This window comes from Choloepus didactylus, chromosome 8 (genome assembly GCF_015220235.1).
Source record: "Choloepus didactylus isolate mChoDid1 chromosome 8, mChoDid1.pri, whole genome shotgun sequence".
Taxonomy (NCBI): Eukaryota; Metazoa; Chordata; class Mammalia; order Pilosa; family Megalonychidae; genus Choloepus; species Choloepus didactylus.
The window spans coordinates 53,163,145-53,180,624 of record NC_051314.1 but is presented as its reverse complement, the minus strand read 5'-3'; the positions used below and the strand labels follow the sequence as shown (position 1 = coordinate 53,180,624).

Below are 17,480 nucleotides of genomic sequence, written 5' to 3'. Positions count from 1 at the left end.
TCATGTTGAGGACATTTTCTTTTATTCCTATTTTTTGAAGTGTTTTATCAAGAAAGGATGCTGGGTTTTGTCAGATGCATTTTCTGTGTCAATCAAAATGATTATGTATTTTTTTCTCTTCAATTTGTTAATGTGGTTATTACATTAACTGATTTTCTTATGTTGTACTACACTTGCATACTTGGGGATAAACCCACTTGATCATGGCATATGATTCTTTTAATGTGCTGTTGGATTCAATTTGCAAGTATTTTTGTATCAATATTTATAAGAGGAATTGGTCTGTAATATTCTTTTCTTGTAGTATCTTTATCTGGCTTTGGTATTAGGGTTATGTTGGTCTCATAGAATGAGTTAGGTAGTGTTCCCTTCTCTTCAAATTTTTGGAAGAATTTGAACAGGATTGGTATTAATTCTTGGAATGATTGTTAGAATTCAACTGTGAAGCCATTTGCTCCTAGGATTTTCTTTGTTAGGAGGTCTTTGACAACTAATTCAATCTCTCTACTTGTAGTTGGTCTGATGAGGTATTCTATTTCTTCCAGAGTCAAAGTAGGCTATTCATGTGTTTCTAAGAATTTTATTGTTGATCATCTTTGTGTTAAGTCTGTTCTTTGACTCTTGGTTCATCTTATTCTAGACCTTTTACAGTAGCTGGTGTTAACTGATCAGATTCTTCCATCTCTTCTTCAACTGATTCTTTCCCTGGATTGCAGTAAAATTTTTAAGATTGCCCTATTTGTGCACTTGTTTTATCCTGAGGAAAAGGCTTCCTTTCCTCTGCCCCTTCTCCAAGAACCTTGATCATTCTGTTTGTTTTTGTTTTGCCACTGTAGTGCTTTTTCTACTCCCTTCATTTCCTCTTTCTGCTTTTGCCTAGAGGACAAATTCTGTCAGGGGATTCATCCCAGAGAGGACTTTCCCAATTCAGTATTTCCCTGTGACAATAGGTCCAGGGACCCATGACCGGGGTGCAGACCAACTCCAAAGAGCTCTGGAGGGATGGTCAGGAAAGACACCAGAAGTCTTTTTGACGACTCTCTGAAGTTGCACATTTCTGGCCTGCCTAGCAGTTGGTGCTCTTCAGCAAACTGTTCCCCACAGCTTTAAAGAGGTACTGTGTATAAACCTCCATCACCTCTGCCCCTGTTGAGGATGAAGTTGAAACAGTGGCCATGTCCATCCCTGTCCAGAGCTGGGACTGTGCGATCTGAATTTGCTGATCAAAAGCTGTGATCAGCGCTTGGCCATGCCCTGCTCCTTGCTTTTGGGGAAGAGGACTTCTGCATCCCTCTCCATCCACAGCAGCCAGCCAGGGACCAGACCCCAAGACAGCCTGACTGGAGAATGGGTATTGGTGCTGGGAGCTGTCTTGGAGTGAGTGACTGACTTTTCTTTACCGCCATTTCACAGACCCTTCCTTGCATTCTTCCCTCGATGCTGTATCATGCTCCCCTGGCCTTAAAACCACAGAACAGTTGTTTCAGACAATTCTTTCCTGTCTACTAGCTGATTTGAAGGAGGAGTGAGCTCTGGAACTCCCCACTTCGCCATCTTCCTTGGAAGTTCCCCCTATAAGCTATCATTTTGAGGTCAAGTTCACAGTTAAAACCTTGAAGACAAGTAGAGAATGGATATTTTTAACAATTAACAGTCTCTGCTCTCAGGACAGTTTGAACTAAAGACTTATATGATGGAGAATGAGCTTGGGTAGGGAAGGTGAGAAACGCTTCTTTCTCCTAGAGGGAATGATGTAGATAGCACTTCTTTCATAGCAAGAAGTCTAGAAATCAAATTTTAATTTTAAAAAACTTTTCTTAAGTCACCAATCCTTAGTATATTAACATTTTTTTGTTATCTGGGTAAAATGATTCTCTGTTTGCTGTTGCAATGAGAAAATCATGAGTTTCAGATCTTCCTGTGGGAGCCTGTATTCTCTAAATAATCAGTCCACATACAGTTTAAATGTTAGACTCCAATCAAATATTAGGTTTGATTAAAATTACGTAATAAGGCTCTGCATGTTTGTAAGCATACATCATAATTTTATCCACATGATGTGTGCTATATCATCTGGGTTGTGACCTGAGTTGTTACAAATATTGTATGTGTGTTTTCCCTCTCTTTAGAGCTCCGAAACTCCATTTCAGAACTATTATTGAAGATTGAATTGATGTCAGCCAGGAAACCCTAATTTCCTGTCACTTGGCCTTGAATTACTACATTGTGTTTTCAGGCAAAAGCAAATATAGCTTAAAGATGCAAGCTTTTTCTACTTATCCTTAGTTCCTGAGAATATCAATGTTTTATACTGTCTTGTTTCTATAATACATACAATTATTGACTCAGAATGATATTTAGCTTTCCTTGCATCATTTTATCTCAAACTAATCAAGTCCAAACTTCCTGCTCAACCAGGGTATGTTCTTTTAAATGTGGGCTTCAGAGCTAATTTATTTGATAAAGGCAAATAACCTCCTATTTCCAGTCTACAGAAATGAAGCAGAACAGCCATGTTGAAAGGCACATAATGTTTTCCCCTGCTGTTTTTATTTCTCCTATGTATCACAACTAAGGAAGAAGGAATTTCACAAGAACTTAGTTTGTGAAGCACAATATAAGGCAGTATGTTTTAATATTTTTCCTGAGCACTTTGTATATAAGAGAAAAGCTTGTTTTGTTTTAAATAATTGGGTTGCAGTTTTCTGAAAACTAACCAATAGAATTGTGTTACATTAGTGTTGACTTTCTTATTGTCAGATTCTCTGTGAAGATACAAAAAGAGATTAATTTTTTTGGGGGGGGGCATTTATGGGACAGCCATTAGCCCTTTAATTGTGTAACAGTAGAATCAGATGGAGTGTAAAGATTTCCCGGGGTTAACTTGATAGAGTCTTACTCCTTGGCTAAGAGGATAAGCAGGGAATTCAGCTTTATGAAGTGGGGGTGGAGAGAATAGAGGTATAGAACTTTATGCATCTTTTCTCTTCCTGGTCCTAGAACCATCACTGACACATAGGAGGCTCTGGAAATATGTTTACCAAAGGAAGACTATCAAGAGGCCATCTTGTCACAGTGAGGGCCTTGAGCTAACACTGTTGCCAAGCCAGGCACTCTTCTGAGGCACTTGGTGCCTTTGTCCAGTAGCAGGTGATCTGGGGACAAATTTTCCTTGTGCTGGATTATACCATGCATTGCAGGATGTTTAGCATCCTGCCCCCAATAAATACTAGCAGTGTCCTCCAGTTGATGGGCCAGCCACACAGGGTCCTCCAACACATTGCCAAATGCCCCTATGGGGAGGTCCTGCGACTACAGAAAACTGCTTGATATAGTTCAATAGTTGATTGTTTGGTTGATCAATTTGTGTACAATAAATAATTTTATATTCTATAACTTCTCAATTTAGTTGTTTAGCAGTTCTTGTTTTTATTATGAACTATTTTAAGTGTTTAGAGAAGCAGAGTGAATATTGATAACCTTTGTGTACTCAACATCTAGTTTTGTTACATTTCAACATTTTGCTTTAGAAAACTTTTGAAGAAATGTTATATTATGTCATTATTAAAGCTCCCTGTGTACCCCTCCCCAACCACACTCACCCCTGAAAAATACTGGTCTCTTGAATTTAGGATTTGTAATTTCTTATAGAGTTTATGCTTTTACTATATTGGTATGTATTTCTAAATGATATTTAGTGGTTTTGCATGTTTTTAAACTTCTTGTAAACAGTATCATAATGTATTCCTGTGAAGCAGAAATACATTATTTGATTCATGATTATGTTATCAAACGTATCTATTTAGTTATATGGAGATCTAGTGCATTCATTTTAAATTGTATAATCCATGCCATTCTACAAATATATACCACAAATTATTTATCTTAATTTTAGATATTTGGAATATTTCTATTTTGCTTTTCACCAGTGAAAAGGGATGCTTTATTGAACTTTGTCATATCTGTATCTTGGTCAACAGATTCCTCTCTAAGAACTGATTTGCTGGATCAGGGGGTCTGCTGACATTCAACTTCACTAGATTTTGCTGAATTACTATCACCAGTTACACTTGCACCAGCAGTTAATGGAACTTCTAGTATTATCACGTTTTCCAACACTGGGTGTTGCTGTTTTTTTAATAACAGTCTCTTCAGTGGGGTATAGTGTCTTTTTAAAAAATGCAATTTCCCCAGTTACTTTTTCTCATATGCTTATTGGTCATCCATGTTTGCCCTTGTGTGAATTGCATATTCATATACTTTGCTCCTTTTTCTATTGTGTCATTTTCCTTCTTTGTTGTAATTTCTTTGTAAGAATTCTGTTTTTAGTACATACACACATACATATAACAATATATTTTTTCCTGCCTGTGGCTTTTCTTTTCTATTTTATATGCTGATTTTCATTGTACAGTTTATTTTAGTCATTTTGTCAATTTTTTTCCATTAGAGTGTGTATTTTTTATGTCTTGTTTAAGAAATCTCTTTATTTGTTCCCATGTGGATAACCAATTGTCCCAGAATTATTTTTTTTTAATTGTCAATTCTTTCCTCATTGTTCTGCATATTAATATGTGGTCATGCTTGTTTTTGTTTCTGAGCTATGCTACTTCAGTGATCTATTTGTTTTTCCCTTTAGCCAATAACCCACTGTCTTAAATTCCATGGCTTTGTATATAAACATTGATATCTATGAAAATATGCTCTTTTCAAAATTGTCTTGGCTATTCTTATCCCATTGCTCCTATATATGTTTTTTTTTCTCAGCTTTTTAAGTTAGATTAAAATCCCTGTTTAGATTTTGATTGGAAATGAATTGAATTTATGGAATAATTGGGGGACAATTGACGTCTTTCAGACATTGAATTCTGTTATCCATGAACATGGGTTATTTCTCCATTTACATAGATACTTTTCATGTCTTTCAATTAAACAAAAAGACCTTTCTATATAAAAGTCATATCTTTTGCTAGTTTTTATCCTTAAGAACATTATATTCTGTTTCTCTTACTAATGAAATCTGTTTTAAAATCTTTCTCCCTCCTTCCTTCCTTCCTTCCTTCCTTCCTTCCTTCCTTCCATTGATATAAAGGTATATTTTGCTAGTATATTATATATGATGGCCTTATAACTTTTGAATAATTTGTTTATAATTTTTTTGAATTTTCTATATAGCCAATAATATTATATAAAAATAATAATTTTCTACTTTCCTATCCTTATATTTCTTATTTAATTTTTCTCTCACCATGGTGATGAGGACCTGTGGTATAATATTTTATTGAAAAGGTGATGGTAGGCATCTTTTGTCTTGTTCCTGACTTTTAAGGCATTTATTGTTTCATGTATATTTTTACACTTTTCCTATATTCTTCTGTATTTATAAATGATAGTTATTTGTTTACATGTTTTTAAATTTCATATAAATGGTATCCTACCCTGTATATTCTTTATATTCTTCTGATAGTTCTTTGTTAAGTATGGTATTTTCTGCTGTAGCTATTTGACTTCCTTCTCTCCCTGATTCTAGTTGAAGTTTACCAAATTTTTCAGTGTTTTATTTGAGCTGTTGTACTATTCCAATAGTTTCAAATTTTTTATAGCAGTACTGTCCTATATGGTGTGTAACCCTGGAGCCTTGGTTTGGGAAATGTTGGTGGGAGAATAAGTGGAATTACTGGCCCTAAGACTCTCCTCTACTGAAGCAACTTCTTCATTCTTTCCATTTGGGCTTGGATCCTTTTCACTGTCTTTTAGAAATGCTGCCACTTGTAGATGTTGTAGCAGTTCAATATGAAAGTTCAAAGAGTAAACTGACATTTCTCCTCTGCCCAATTGTTAAAATTCCTGAAGAACTCTCCAGACATTTTTAATGGTTTATGCATCTGTGATTTGTTGTTTACCTTTAGAAAAAAATGGGATTTATGTTTTGGGCCATGAAACAAATCTCAACTCAGAATTTAGAATATTTATTTCAATATCAACATTTACATCTTTATTCAAAAGCTTCTTCCTCTTTACCCAAACCATGGCTGGAGACTGACCAGTGCCTCTCCCTACCACACTTTACCATTTGGAAACGACTTTCTTCTTTTACCTCCTCCCCTAGTCACTAGGGTTTTGTTGGGGAGGTGGAGAAGAGGGGAGAGGTATGAAGGTCAGAAAATTTATTATTGCTACAGTACCAACTGTTGTAAAATGGCTTCATTCTCTATAGACCTGGGAGATGTTTAAAACTGACTTTCTCATGGTTATTTATCAGTGTTCTTGGAAGGATCTACTTTTGAGCCCCTTTGATCTTACCTCTCTTTATGTGGGTAGTGGCCTCTTCTTGAGCTGGACATTCCAGATCTCTCCCCAGCTTCTGCTCCCAGCAGTACATGCAGCATCCTCCTGCAGAGGTCCCCTTACTCTGTCAGGTCACTCTTTTGAGAGGGATCTCTCTCATAAATGAACTCTGGCAAACATTCATATCACAAATTCTACATCTTGTTCCTAAGAATTGTACATTTTTGATCCTTGTTAAGAGAGGTCTGTGTATATTTTTCAGATGCATCCCTCCACCCTGCTGCCACAGGTCACTTTAGCTTGCATAGGTACAGGGCCTTGATACCCCTCAACTGCAGGGAACATACATCAAGGTCTCTGCATGGTCCACACACCCCAGTCACTCTCCAAAATATTTTTTTCTCAAAGATCCTTTCACAATCTTACTTTCTTGGTCCTTTTTCATCTTCAATCTGAGTGAGTGACTCCTGGGTGAGTCTGAGTAATAGGGAGACCTTCTCTTAAGCTGCAGAAAAATGAAACTGTTTATACTTATGCATAAAGTGATAGGATTTCACTATCAAACCCAACCACTGAATCATTGTAAGAGTGGCAGGAAAGTAATACAACATAGTGACAATTACTTTCATATGAGAAAACAACCTTTCAGAATCATCTTAATATACATAAATCTGTTCTTTTTCTTTGCCAGCTGCCTTGGTTTCATTAAAATGGCTTTTCATTTCACAAAAATAAGTCCTATTAGATTTTATGCATTTAAAATCAACTAAAATCATATTGAAGTTAATTTTTATGTGCATAATTTTTTATTAATTCTCTCCACACAAAGTTGCCTTTTACCATTGCTGTAAACTCATCAGTATTCTAAGGTTTTGAGCTAGGAATAGGTTGAAAAGAGTATGTTGATGCTTCTGCTTAGTTTTAGTTACATCTGACTCTCCACTAGACTTTAAGCCCCTTAAGACACAGATTGGAATATTAAATTTTCCAATTTTGCAGCCTTACTGTGCTGAGCACACAGTAGGCACTTAGTGCTGCATGGTTTAGGTTTTTTTTTTTTTTCCTTAAAGTCTTTTAGCACTGTGGGTAAAGTATTAGATAGGGTGGCTACATTATTTGAATACTTTAGAACATTTATTATGTTTTGACAGTATTATTTCATACTAATATAAAGAAACACAGGTGTAAAAACTACTTTTGATAGGCTTTAATGAATCTGTACTGTAAAGGGAGTGGGAGATATATTGGAAGTTGAGGCAAATATGTTTTCTGACTTTTGACTGACCATGTAATGATAAGCTCAACATTGTGCCCAGCCAAAATGCTATGCTATAATCCAACGGCTGGTCCATAACCTTTAAATATAAGAATAATAGATACTAATGAGTTTCATCCATTCAAACTTATGTTCTTTTTTGTTGTTTATTGGAGAGACCATTCATGAGGATACTAAAGACATATGTCTGTGAATCTTTTTAACAAATTTTATTATGAGGCATATTAGATATGCAAAAAGCTTTATGAAATATAAATGTACAACTCAATGAATTGTTACAAAGCTAATATCCATGTAAATGCTCACACAAGTCCACAAATGGATATTGGTAGTACTCCAGTCAAACTCCAATCAAGTCCCCTTCCCTCCCCCTCACCAAAGGTAACCACCATCCAGTTTTACCAGTTTTTTGAACTTTATATAAATGAAATCATACAGTATGTTTCTTTAATTTTTGACTTCCTTAGAATCTTAATGTTTTTGAGATTCATTCATATTGATATCTGTGGCTATAGTTTGTTCATTTAATTACATTGTTTTGTTACATAAATATAGCATAAGTTATTTATCCATTCTAATGCTGATATGTTGATGGACTTTTGAGTCTTTTCCAGTTTTTTTTTGGGGGGGGGTGGTGCTGCACGATAAAGGGACTTCCTTGTATCGGTCTGTCTATGCACATGCACATACATTTTTGTTGAGTGTGTGCTTTGAGTACTGTTGGGTCATAAAATATGTGCATCTTCAAACTTAGTGGATGAAACCAAACTTTTTTTCCAAAAGAGTTTACCAGTTTACACTTTGATCAGCAGTGTTCTTGATCCATTTCTTTGCTAACAGTTGATATTACCACTATTTTGGTCTTATTTTGGCTTTAATTAGCATTTTCCTGATTATTAATAAGGGTGCTCGCTCTTTCATGTACTTCTTTGCCATTTGGACTTCCTCTTTTTTTACTTTTTTATTTTGAAATACTTTTAGATTCACAGGAAATGGCAAAAAAATGTGCAGTGAGGTCCTTCATACCTTTTAACTAGTTTCCCCCCAAAGTACCATCTTGCATAAAGGTAGAAAAAATACCAAAACTGGGAATATGGCATTGGTACGATCCATAGTTTATTCATATTTCACCAATTTTACTTGCACTTGTGTGTGGGGGAGTGTGTTGTGCTATACAATTTTATTACATGTGCAACCTTGTGTAACCACCCCCACAATCAAGATATAGCACTGTAACATCACCAAAAGGCTCTTTCCTGTTATCTCTTAAACATACCTACTCCTTCACCCATCTGTAACCCATGACAGCCCTAATATTTTTTCTATGATTTTTTTGAAATGGCTGCTCAAATCTTTTTGTCTGTTGCTTTTTTCTTATTGATTTGAGGATGTTTATACATGCAGTTATGCCAATAACAGGTACCTTCTCCTAATGTGTGGTGTATTTATATTTTCTTATTAGTGTCATCCAATGAATAAAAGTTATTTTAACATACTCTGATTTTTCATTGTTTTTCTTTATGTTCAGTGCTTTTGGTTCTTGTTTAAGAAATCTTTCTCCACTCTAAGATCATGAAGATACTCGCCCAGAAGCTTTGTAGTTCTGTCACATTTAGATTTACACTCCACCTGGAATCCATTATTGATGTGATACAGAGGTCAAGTTTAATTTTTTTTCCACATGAACATCCAATTGACCCAGCACTCTTTATTGAAAAACCTTTTTTTCCACCACTTTGCAATTCCACCTTAGCTATAAATCAAGTGATTTATATGTATAAGTGTCTGTTTCTGGATTCTATGTATGTTCCATTGGTTGATTTATCTATCCTTGCACCAATTATATACCATTTTTTATACTGTTGGTTTATAATACGTCTTAACATCTGGTAGAACAAATGTTCCAACTTGTTATTCATAAGTGTCTTGGATTTTTTTTTGGTCTTTTGCATTTCCGTGTGCATTTAGAGGATCTTCTCAAGTTATTTTAAATATTGGGATTTGTTTTCTTGGATAGGAATGACACAACATCATAAAGATTTCAGTTCTCTTTAATTTATTAATTCCCATAAAATATCAACTCCAATAAAATTATCAACAAACTTTTTGCTTTTTATGGATCTAGACAAGATGATACGAAATAGTTCATATGGGAAAGCAAAACATGCCAAAAATAGTTAAGAAAACACTACAGAAGGAAAGGCTGGAGGGGAACTAGTCCTGCCAGATATTAAAACATACCACAAAGCCTTTTAAAAACTAAAACAGAGTAGTACTGGCACATGTAAAGGACAGACCAATAGAATTATATAGAAAACATAAATAGAAACAATTACTTGGAAATTTAGTGTATGCAATGTGGTATGTCAACTCACTGGGGCAAAGAGGGACTTTTTAATATGTTGGTACTAGAACAACAGGATAGCACTGGGAAAGATTTATTGGGATTTTGATTGGTTATACAAAGAATCTATAAATCTTGTAGGCATGAATTGGCATCAGGTACTGTATTGTGTCTTGAATCCATGAATATGGCATGGCTCTGTATTTATTTAGATTTCTTTTTCTCTTGATGTCATTTTATTGCTTTAATCTTAATGTTTTTTCTATCTTTTGTGAAATTTACTCCAGGTATTCAATATTTTAATGCTAAATAATAAATACTATAAAAAGTAAATAGTATCTTTAAAAGTTTCATTTTTGCAATGTTTGTTTGCTGTTATACAGAAATATAAATATTTGCATATTGACTTGTGCCTGCCAGAACTCACAGTATTACTCTAGTAATTTATCTCTTGATTCTTTAATATTTTCTATATATTCAAACTAACATGAACAAATAATAAGTTTTATTTCTTTCTTCCATGATTATGGACGCTTCCCTTCTTCTCTCCATCCCCATCTTCAATCTTTTTTCTTTCATTTTAGTATTTTCTTGGCTCATTGCATGGTTCATACTTTAAGTACAATGTTGAATAAAAATCATGTTAGCCAGTTTTCTCATGTTGTTTCCATTTTTCACGTTTAACTTTCATCATATTGATAGAGATTTTTGTGTGATTTGTCAGAGAAAAGATGATTATTAAAGTTCCGTCTATTCCTAATTTTCCAAGAGTTTTTTGTCATGAAACAATGTTTAATTTATCAAATGATATTCTGCACCGGTATATAATGGTATAAATGAATATACTATTTTCTTCCATGTATTACTAATGTGGTGAATTACACTGCTTGATTTTCAGTGATCAAGCCAATCTTTTGATTTTCAACTTGATCTTGCAAGTTGAAAATGAAAATGATTCATTTTGGCATATTGCTAGATTCAGTTTGCTAATATTTTTTACAAGTGTTTCATCTATGTCCATTAGTGACATTGGCTTATAATTTTCTGGATTTTAGCAAGTAGTTTTTGTTTTATAAAATCTTTTATCCTCCCTGTCCAAATTGATGATAATGATGCTCACATATCCTTGAATCGCACACCCACACCTCACTCACATTCAGTCAGTCACCAATTCTGTCAGCTCTACCTTTTAAATATTATATCAGTCTGTTTCAGCATTCTTTCTATCCTCCCAGCTCCTAAACTATTTCAGAATGCTATTTTCTCTTTCTTCAATTGCTCCAATAATGCCTATACAGTTTCTCTGCCACAAGTTTTGCTCTCTCCTATTTTTTTGCTTGCTGTTTTTTATCTTAAAAACTTTCAGTGGATCCTCATTGAATTTTCTTCAGCTCCTCAAATTGGCCATATTCCCTCTTATTTCCAAGGCCTTGCATGTGCTACTTTCTTTGCTGTTATGCACAATAGTGCACAAACTAAAGGGCTTACGTGGAATAGCAGGCAAGGAGTTGAAGACGGAGCAAGGGTTGACAAAGGAATAGCCAGTGAGTAAGCAATGGGTGGAGAGGTTCAACAGGAAGTTCAGAAGCTGATATGTCAAACAGTATCTGTCTACTTCATCATCTCTTTCATTCTTGGCCTAGTGTCATAGTTTGCCAGAGCTGCTATGACATACACTACACAATGGTTGGATTAGCAAAAGGAATTTATTGTCTCACGGTTTTGGAGGGTAGAAGTCTAAAATCAAGACATCATCAAGGCCATGCATTCTCTCAGACATCTGTAGCATTCTGGTGCTGGCTTGCCACAATCCTTTGTCTTGCATCTCTGCCTCCTGTCACTTGACAATCTCTATTTCGTTTCGGCTTTTTCGGCTTCTGCTGACTTTCTCCTTCTTCCTGTTGTCTCTGTGTCCAAATTTCTTTTGCTTATAAAGGACTACAGTGTTGCTGATCAAGGCCCACCCTGATTCAGATGGGCCTCATCTAAGTAGGATCTTAGAAGATCCTATGCACAAATGAGTCCACATCTTAACTGATGATACATCTTCAAAGGATCTATTTACAAATGGGTTCACACACAGGAACATAGATTGAGGTAAAAAGCATGTCTGTCACACCTAGCATGTTTTGTTGGATCTGGAGTTGAGTTCTTAGGGGGAGAAAAGCAGCGTTTGACTCTTGTACTTAGTTCTGGATGGCTCAGTTTATGCAACATGTACAAAGTGCAGACTCTTAGGAAGAAAGTGATAAGGGAGGAAAAAGAATTGTTGCATATGCTGCTTCCTTCACTGTTATGCACAATAGTGCACAAACCCTAAGGGTAGTTAATATGACTAAAATTACACTTTAAATACTGCCATATAAAAGGGAAATAAATGTATCTTTTTGTGCATTGATGATGACAAAGGATATACATAATTACAAATGGATAGAAATGTGAGGAGGCAGACTTCATCTCTGAATTAGAACCGTTTAAAGACTAGCACTGCTTTGAAATGGAAAAGTCTGCCTCCTGAGACAGGAAGCTTCCTCTTGCTTAATGGATGTAAACGGTGGTTGGTCATTTATGTAAAGGAGATTTATACATTAGGGAACTTATTCCAAAACCCAGGACGTATTCCAGGCCAATTAAAGCCCCAGTCTCAAGGGATGGGACATAAGAATCAGTATTTTTTAAGCTTCCCGGGTGATTCCAATATTCAGGCAAGTTTAGGAAACACTGAGTTAGAGGGACAGTTCAAACCAGTGGTTTTTCTGCATCAGAGTGCTGTAGAAGAGATTAAAAGAGGGAATACTTCCATGTGCTACATACACTGTAGCTTCTAAATTAGCAACGTAAGGGGGAACCCCGGAATCTATGGGTTTAAGATTATTCCCAGGTGGTACAGTAGGGACCTATTGGAAGCAATACATTTATTTTAGGTTATCTGTTTTTCTTATTCCTTTGTTTGGTTTTGTTTGAATTTTTTTTTTTTAATTTTTTGATAAAGTAAAAAAAAAGCTTTTGCATTTTAAAAAATTAGCTTCAATGTAGTTATTTTAGGTTACTTGGTTTTTCTTATGCCTTTGTTTGATTATGGTTTGTTAATTTTCTTGAGTTATGGTGGGGACATGTTGGAAGCAATGTACTTATTTTAGATTATTTGTTTTTCTTATTCCATTGTTTGGTTATGGTTTGTTAATTTTCTCGGGGTATAGTAGGAACACATTGGAAGCAAAGTAGTTATTTTAGGTTATTTGTTTTTCTTAATCCTTTGCTTTATTTTGTTTGAAATGTTGTGGGGTTTTTTTGGTTGGTTTTTTTTTTTAATTTTTCAATAAATAAGGTTAAAAAATTAAAAAAGAAAATTATTCCCAGGTGAGTCTGTTTTCTAGCTGGTTTGGAAAACACTGGCTTAGATGACCAACCCCTTTAAAGAGCATGACTTGTGCATGATGTATCTGTAATTCAACAAGGCACTTGACAAACTCATTTATGGTATCTTCTTTGGCAAAATAATGTAGTATTAGTTGGGAGAGTACATAGGACAAAAAATGACTTTTGGAGTCAAAGAGCTCTGAATTCTAATTCTAGTCTTGTTATTTACCAGTTATTCTAGACTTTCACAAATTAGCTTAACCTCTCAACCTCAATTTTCTCATCTTAAAATGGAGGAATAGCTATTTTACGTATTTGAGTTAAAGCTTAAGTATAATTATTTATGAAAAGTATCAAAGTATCTAGCAGTGTGTTTGCTCAAATTGGGCGCCTTTCTAAAATTCTGTGATTCTTTGAATGTTGAAATTAATGAATGAATCAGTGTAACATATACAAATGTTTGAGTATATGTGTATTCCTATTACTTTTTAGCTTAAATGTGCTGTGGATTTCTGTTTCTAATATTCTGCTTGGTTTAGGTGTATAACTGATATTCTAAATTCTATTGTGGTAAAGAATGATTCCTTTAACCTACTATTATTTTTAAGTCAAATACAATCCATGCCTAAAATTTGTTCCAAATTGAAAATTTCAGGTAAGAATTGTTTTGCTAATTGTGCTATACATTGTGGAGGGGAATTAACTGTGTGCTTATTTTTTATCACAGGTTCATAGAAACTATAAATTTTTATTAAAATGGAAAACTGTGAAGAAAGAAAAAGATAGCAATTGGAGTTAAAATTCCTGGATGAATATTTCACTTTTGAGAAGTCATCATTTAAAAACGATATGCTGATTTGGAAGGCCCCAGGAGAAAATTGCAAAATTTATTTTTTCCATACAATGAATGGATTTTTTTTATCATTCCTTGGAGTCTGTGAAGTTCAGAGAAGGTGTGTGATGGGCAATGTGGCATGCCAGTGTTTCCCTGGTGATTGCCTCTTGGATTAGTTGGCTGCTTTTTTGAAGAGATTCCATTTTGAAGGGCAAGGACCTAATGTGATGGATTTATCTTCAGAAATGAACAGACATGGGAAGAATCCGGTGAGTCACAAGCTAGAAGATCAGAAGAAGGTAATACATATGAATTTCCTTTTGTTTGGTCTTTTGTTCATGCTTAAGGAGAATTTTGTGAATTGAAAATGATTGTGCCTTATGAGATAAAATAACATTGTTTAATGGTCAGATATCCTGCCACACAGCTAAGGGTTGCTGTAGATATGAACTTCATTACCAATTGGTGGTTGTTTCTAATGTCTTCTGAATTTGACCATCCAATGAGTGGGCAAATGGTTTCACTGTGTTTTCTCTTGACTTTGTGCTGGTAACCTCCTGGCCTTACCATATGTGAGCAGCCTCTGAGATCTTGGGTGATGCGTAGGGCATGTGGCATTTCTGGAGTAATGGAGTAAGTTGGTGCTCTTGTAAAAAGAAACACCTGCATTGCTGCCATTAGAAAGCATAGGTAGCATTTGAAATGCTCCAATTTCATGTCCTAGTGCACAAAAACGTAGGTTTTATCACTTTTCAACTAGCCTGGAAATAGAGCTTAGGGCAAATACCAGTTTTGGTTTGGTTCTTTGTGTGTGATTTTGAAGAAACTTATGGAAAATAGCCAGAAAGGATGGTGTTATTTTTAAAAAAAACAGGTTTAGAGAGCTTTTGAGTAAGAAGCTGGGAATTGAATACTGAGGGTTGCACTTAAACCTCATTTTTCTGCCTTTTTAGAAACACTTATCTGCTAAACTCCTGTACTGTGGTGAGAACCATCTAGAGAGCACTTATCAGAAGGGTCAAGGATGGTGCCCAGGAGAGAAAGACCAACTCATAATAAAATATAATACCTTTTGCAGTGCTTTCATTGACTCTGTTAGTTCAGAACAGGTGTGTGGGGACCCAGTGGCTAAGGAAAAAAAGCAAGGAATAATGACATAATAGAAAACAGATTTTTGGTTAGACCTGGATCTAAGGGGCATGATTAAGGTTTGTTTTTCCATCTCTCTTAGAAAGTTTGTTTACTACTCACCTTGTACATCCCAGAATGCAACTAGCTCTTTCACAGTTTTGAAGACAAGACATTTAGAAGAGGCTAAACAGAGTCCATAGCTTATTAATTTGGCTCTGCCATTATGACCGATGCCAGTTGAATGCGGACTGCAGTGAAGGCTCTGTCACTAATCAACAAAGAGATGGACGGATTATTTATGCCCAGTTTGGTTCATTCATTGGTTCTACCTGCAGTGTAAGTAAATCTCAGAAAATTCAAAGTACTCTAAAATCCAAGGAGCTTGGAAACAATTTTCACTTCAGTATAGATATGTTTCTGCAAAAATAAGTGTGTTACCAAGAATGCTGTTGGTGTTACAAATGATCAGTATTTTTTTTCCCTGATACCACTAAGGTGCTAATTCAGAAAAAAAAAAAAAAAAAAAAAAGTCAGGGTAAGTGAATCTAAAGCATACTCTGCAACCTTGAAAGACTAAAGAGCTGCTTAATCATTTTTTTCTATCCTCACCTTAAAAATGTCATTAACTCTGATGATAATTTGCCTACTGCATTGGGTAAGTGAAGAAAGAGGTATGTAGTTAGTTAGCAATTAATATTTTATGACTCTAATCTTTGATAGATACCCTGTTGCTGTGACAGGAAAGACAAGTGCCTCTGCAGGTGCTATACTTCTGTTTCCTGAATGAGAGATATTTTCTGTAAACACAAAAGGGATTGCAAGCTGAAGAGTGAAATGCATTCTAAAAGTCATTCTGAAAATTCCTTGTGTGGAACTTTAAGTTGTGGTCTGTAATGGTGCTTGGTTTCCCAGGCCAATTTACAAAGGACTGTTAAGTTCATAAAGAATGTACTAATAATAATAGAGTTAGGCAGAGCCATGAAAAGTCACGATTCTGTGGGAAAATTCCAGCTTGGTGTTGTGGGACAACAGGATCCCCATCTCACTGGAGCCTCACCTTCTAGTCAGTGCAGAGATGAGGCAGGAGTGCACATTTTTGGTGAGCAGTGTGAAGATGGGAAACATGGTTGTGATGACCTCCTGGCCACCCACCTGGTGTGGGCATTCCCAGAGGAGCAGTGATATGTAAGGGCTGAAAGCAAGTCAGGTGCTCAAATATGTACGTATATTCTTAAGATACAGATTTCTTTAATGTCAATAGAAACATCTAGTCTTAATGTCACTTTGGTGCATTTGTATTAAGGAGAAAAATGAACTTAGCATTATAAATCTTTGTAGACTAAGGTCTGTGCACAACCTTGCTGCTATACAATCACCAGTATAGATTATAAGAAATTATCTTGTGTTTTTAGTCCTTGGTGATAAATTAATTTAGCAGGCACAATGTTCCACATCAGTGAAATAAAATGCATTTATTCTAATTCATGATGTAATCCAGAGTTGAAGCAATTTTGGGTATAGCTGAAAAGTGTGTGCTTTTAACAATGTTTGGCATAAGGGGGGCATTCAAAGAAAGCTGCACTGAATTGGGTTGAATGTAGGTACCTATTTCAACCACTATACAACTGATCTCTTGTTCAGTCTACAAATAGCTCATTATCTTTTGTTCTTGATAAATGTGGGTATGTAGTTATTATGCCCTACTTCTAAATATAAACTTAGGACACTAAATATGGACACTAAATATGTGAGTTTGTAAATGTGTTCAACTGAAGTCAACAGGTAAATATTAGGGAAAAGGTTATTATGGAGTTACGATATGCTGAGCACATACTTGATCCCTTCTGATTTGTTACAAAAGTATCTTCCTACAAAGATGGAAGCAGCTTTTACCTCCTGAGGAGTTTTGGTCCTAAAAAATAATTATCAGTTCCTCAAGAATATATTTAATATTGAAGAGTTCAGAAGTGTGTATGACTTCATGGGCTTCTTTCAAATAATTCCTCATCATTTTACTAAATCTGAACAAAGGAAATTGTACTTAAAAAATTTAAAAAATATATCATATCTGTAAGTCATATGAGGTCCTCTTCATTGTGGATAAACCAGTGATTTGGATTTTATAGGAGTTGAGGAAAATACGTCTAAGAATCTCAGATCACCTCGGATTAGTATAAGCTAGATGCAATTCATCTGTCTTTTTGATTTCTGTGATTTGTTTTTTTCCTAGAACTTGCGGTTAGGCT

General features: G+C 35.2%; 1 protein-coding gene across 2 annotated transcripts in view; it reads left to right on the top strand.

The window, feature by feature from the left end:
- Positions 1–17,480, top strand: part of NAV3 (neuron navigator 3) — an 855,568-nt gene that overhangs the window by 234,999 nt on the left and 603,089 nt on the right. For both annotated transcript variants that reach the window (XM_037846473.1, XM_037846472.1), the window contains exon 2: positions 13,996–14,402. In XM_037846473.1, coding sequence (XP_037702401.1) covers positions 14,331–14,402 — 72 coding nt within the window. In that variant the 5' untranslated portion in view covers positions 13,996–14,330. The remainder of the gene's footprint in view (positions 1–13,995; positions 14,403–17,480) is intronic.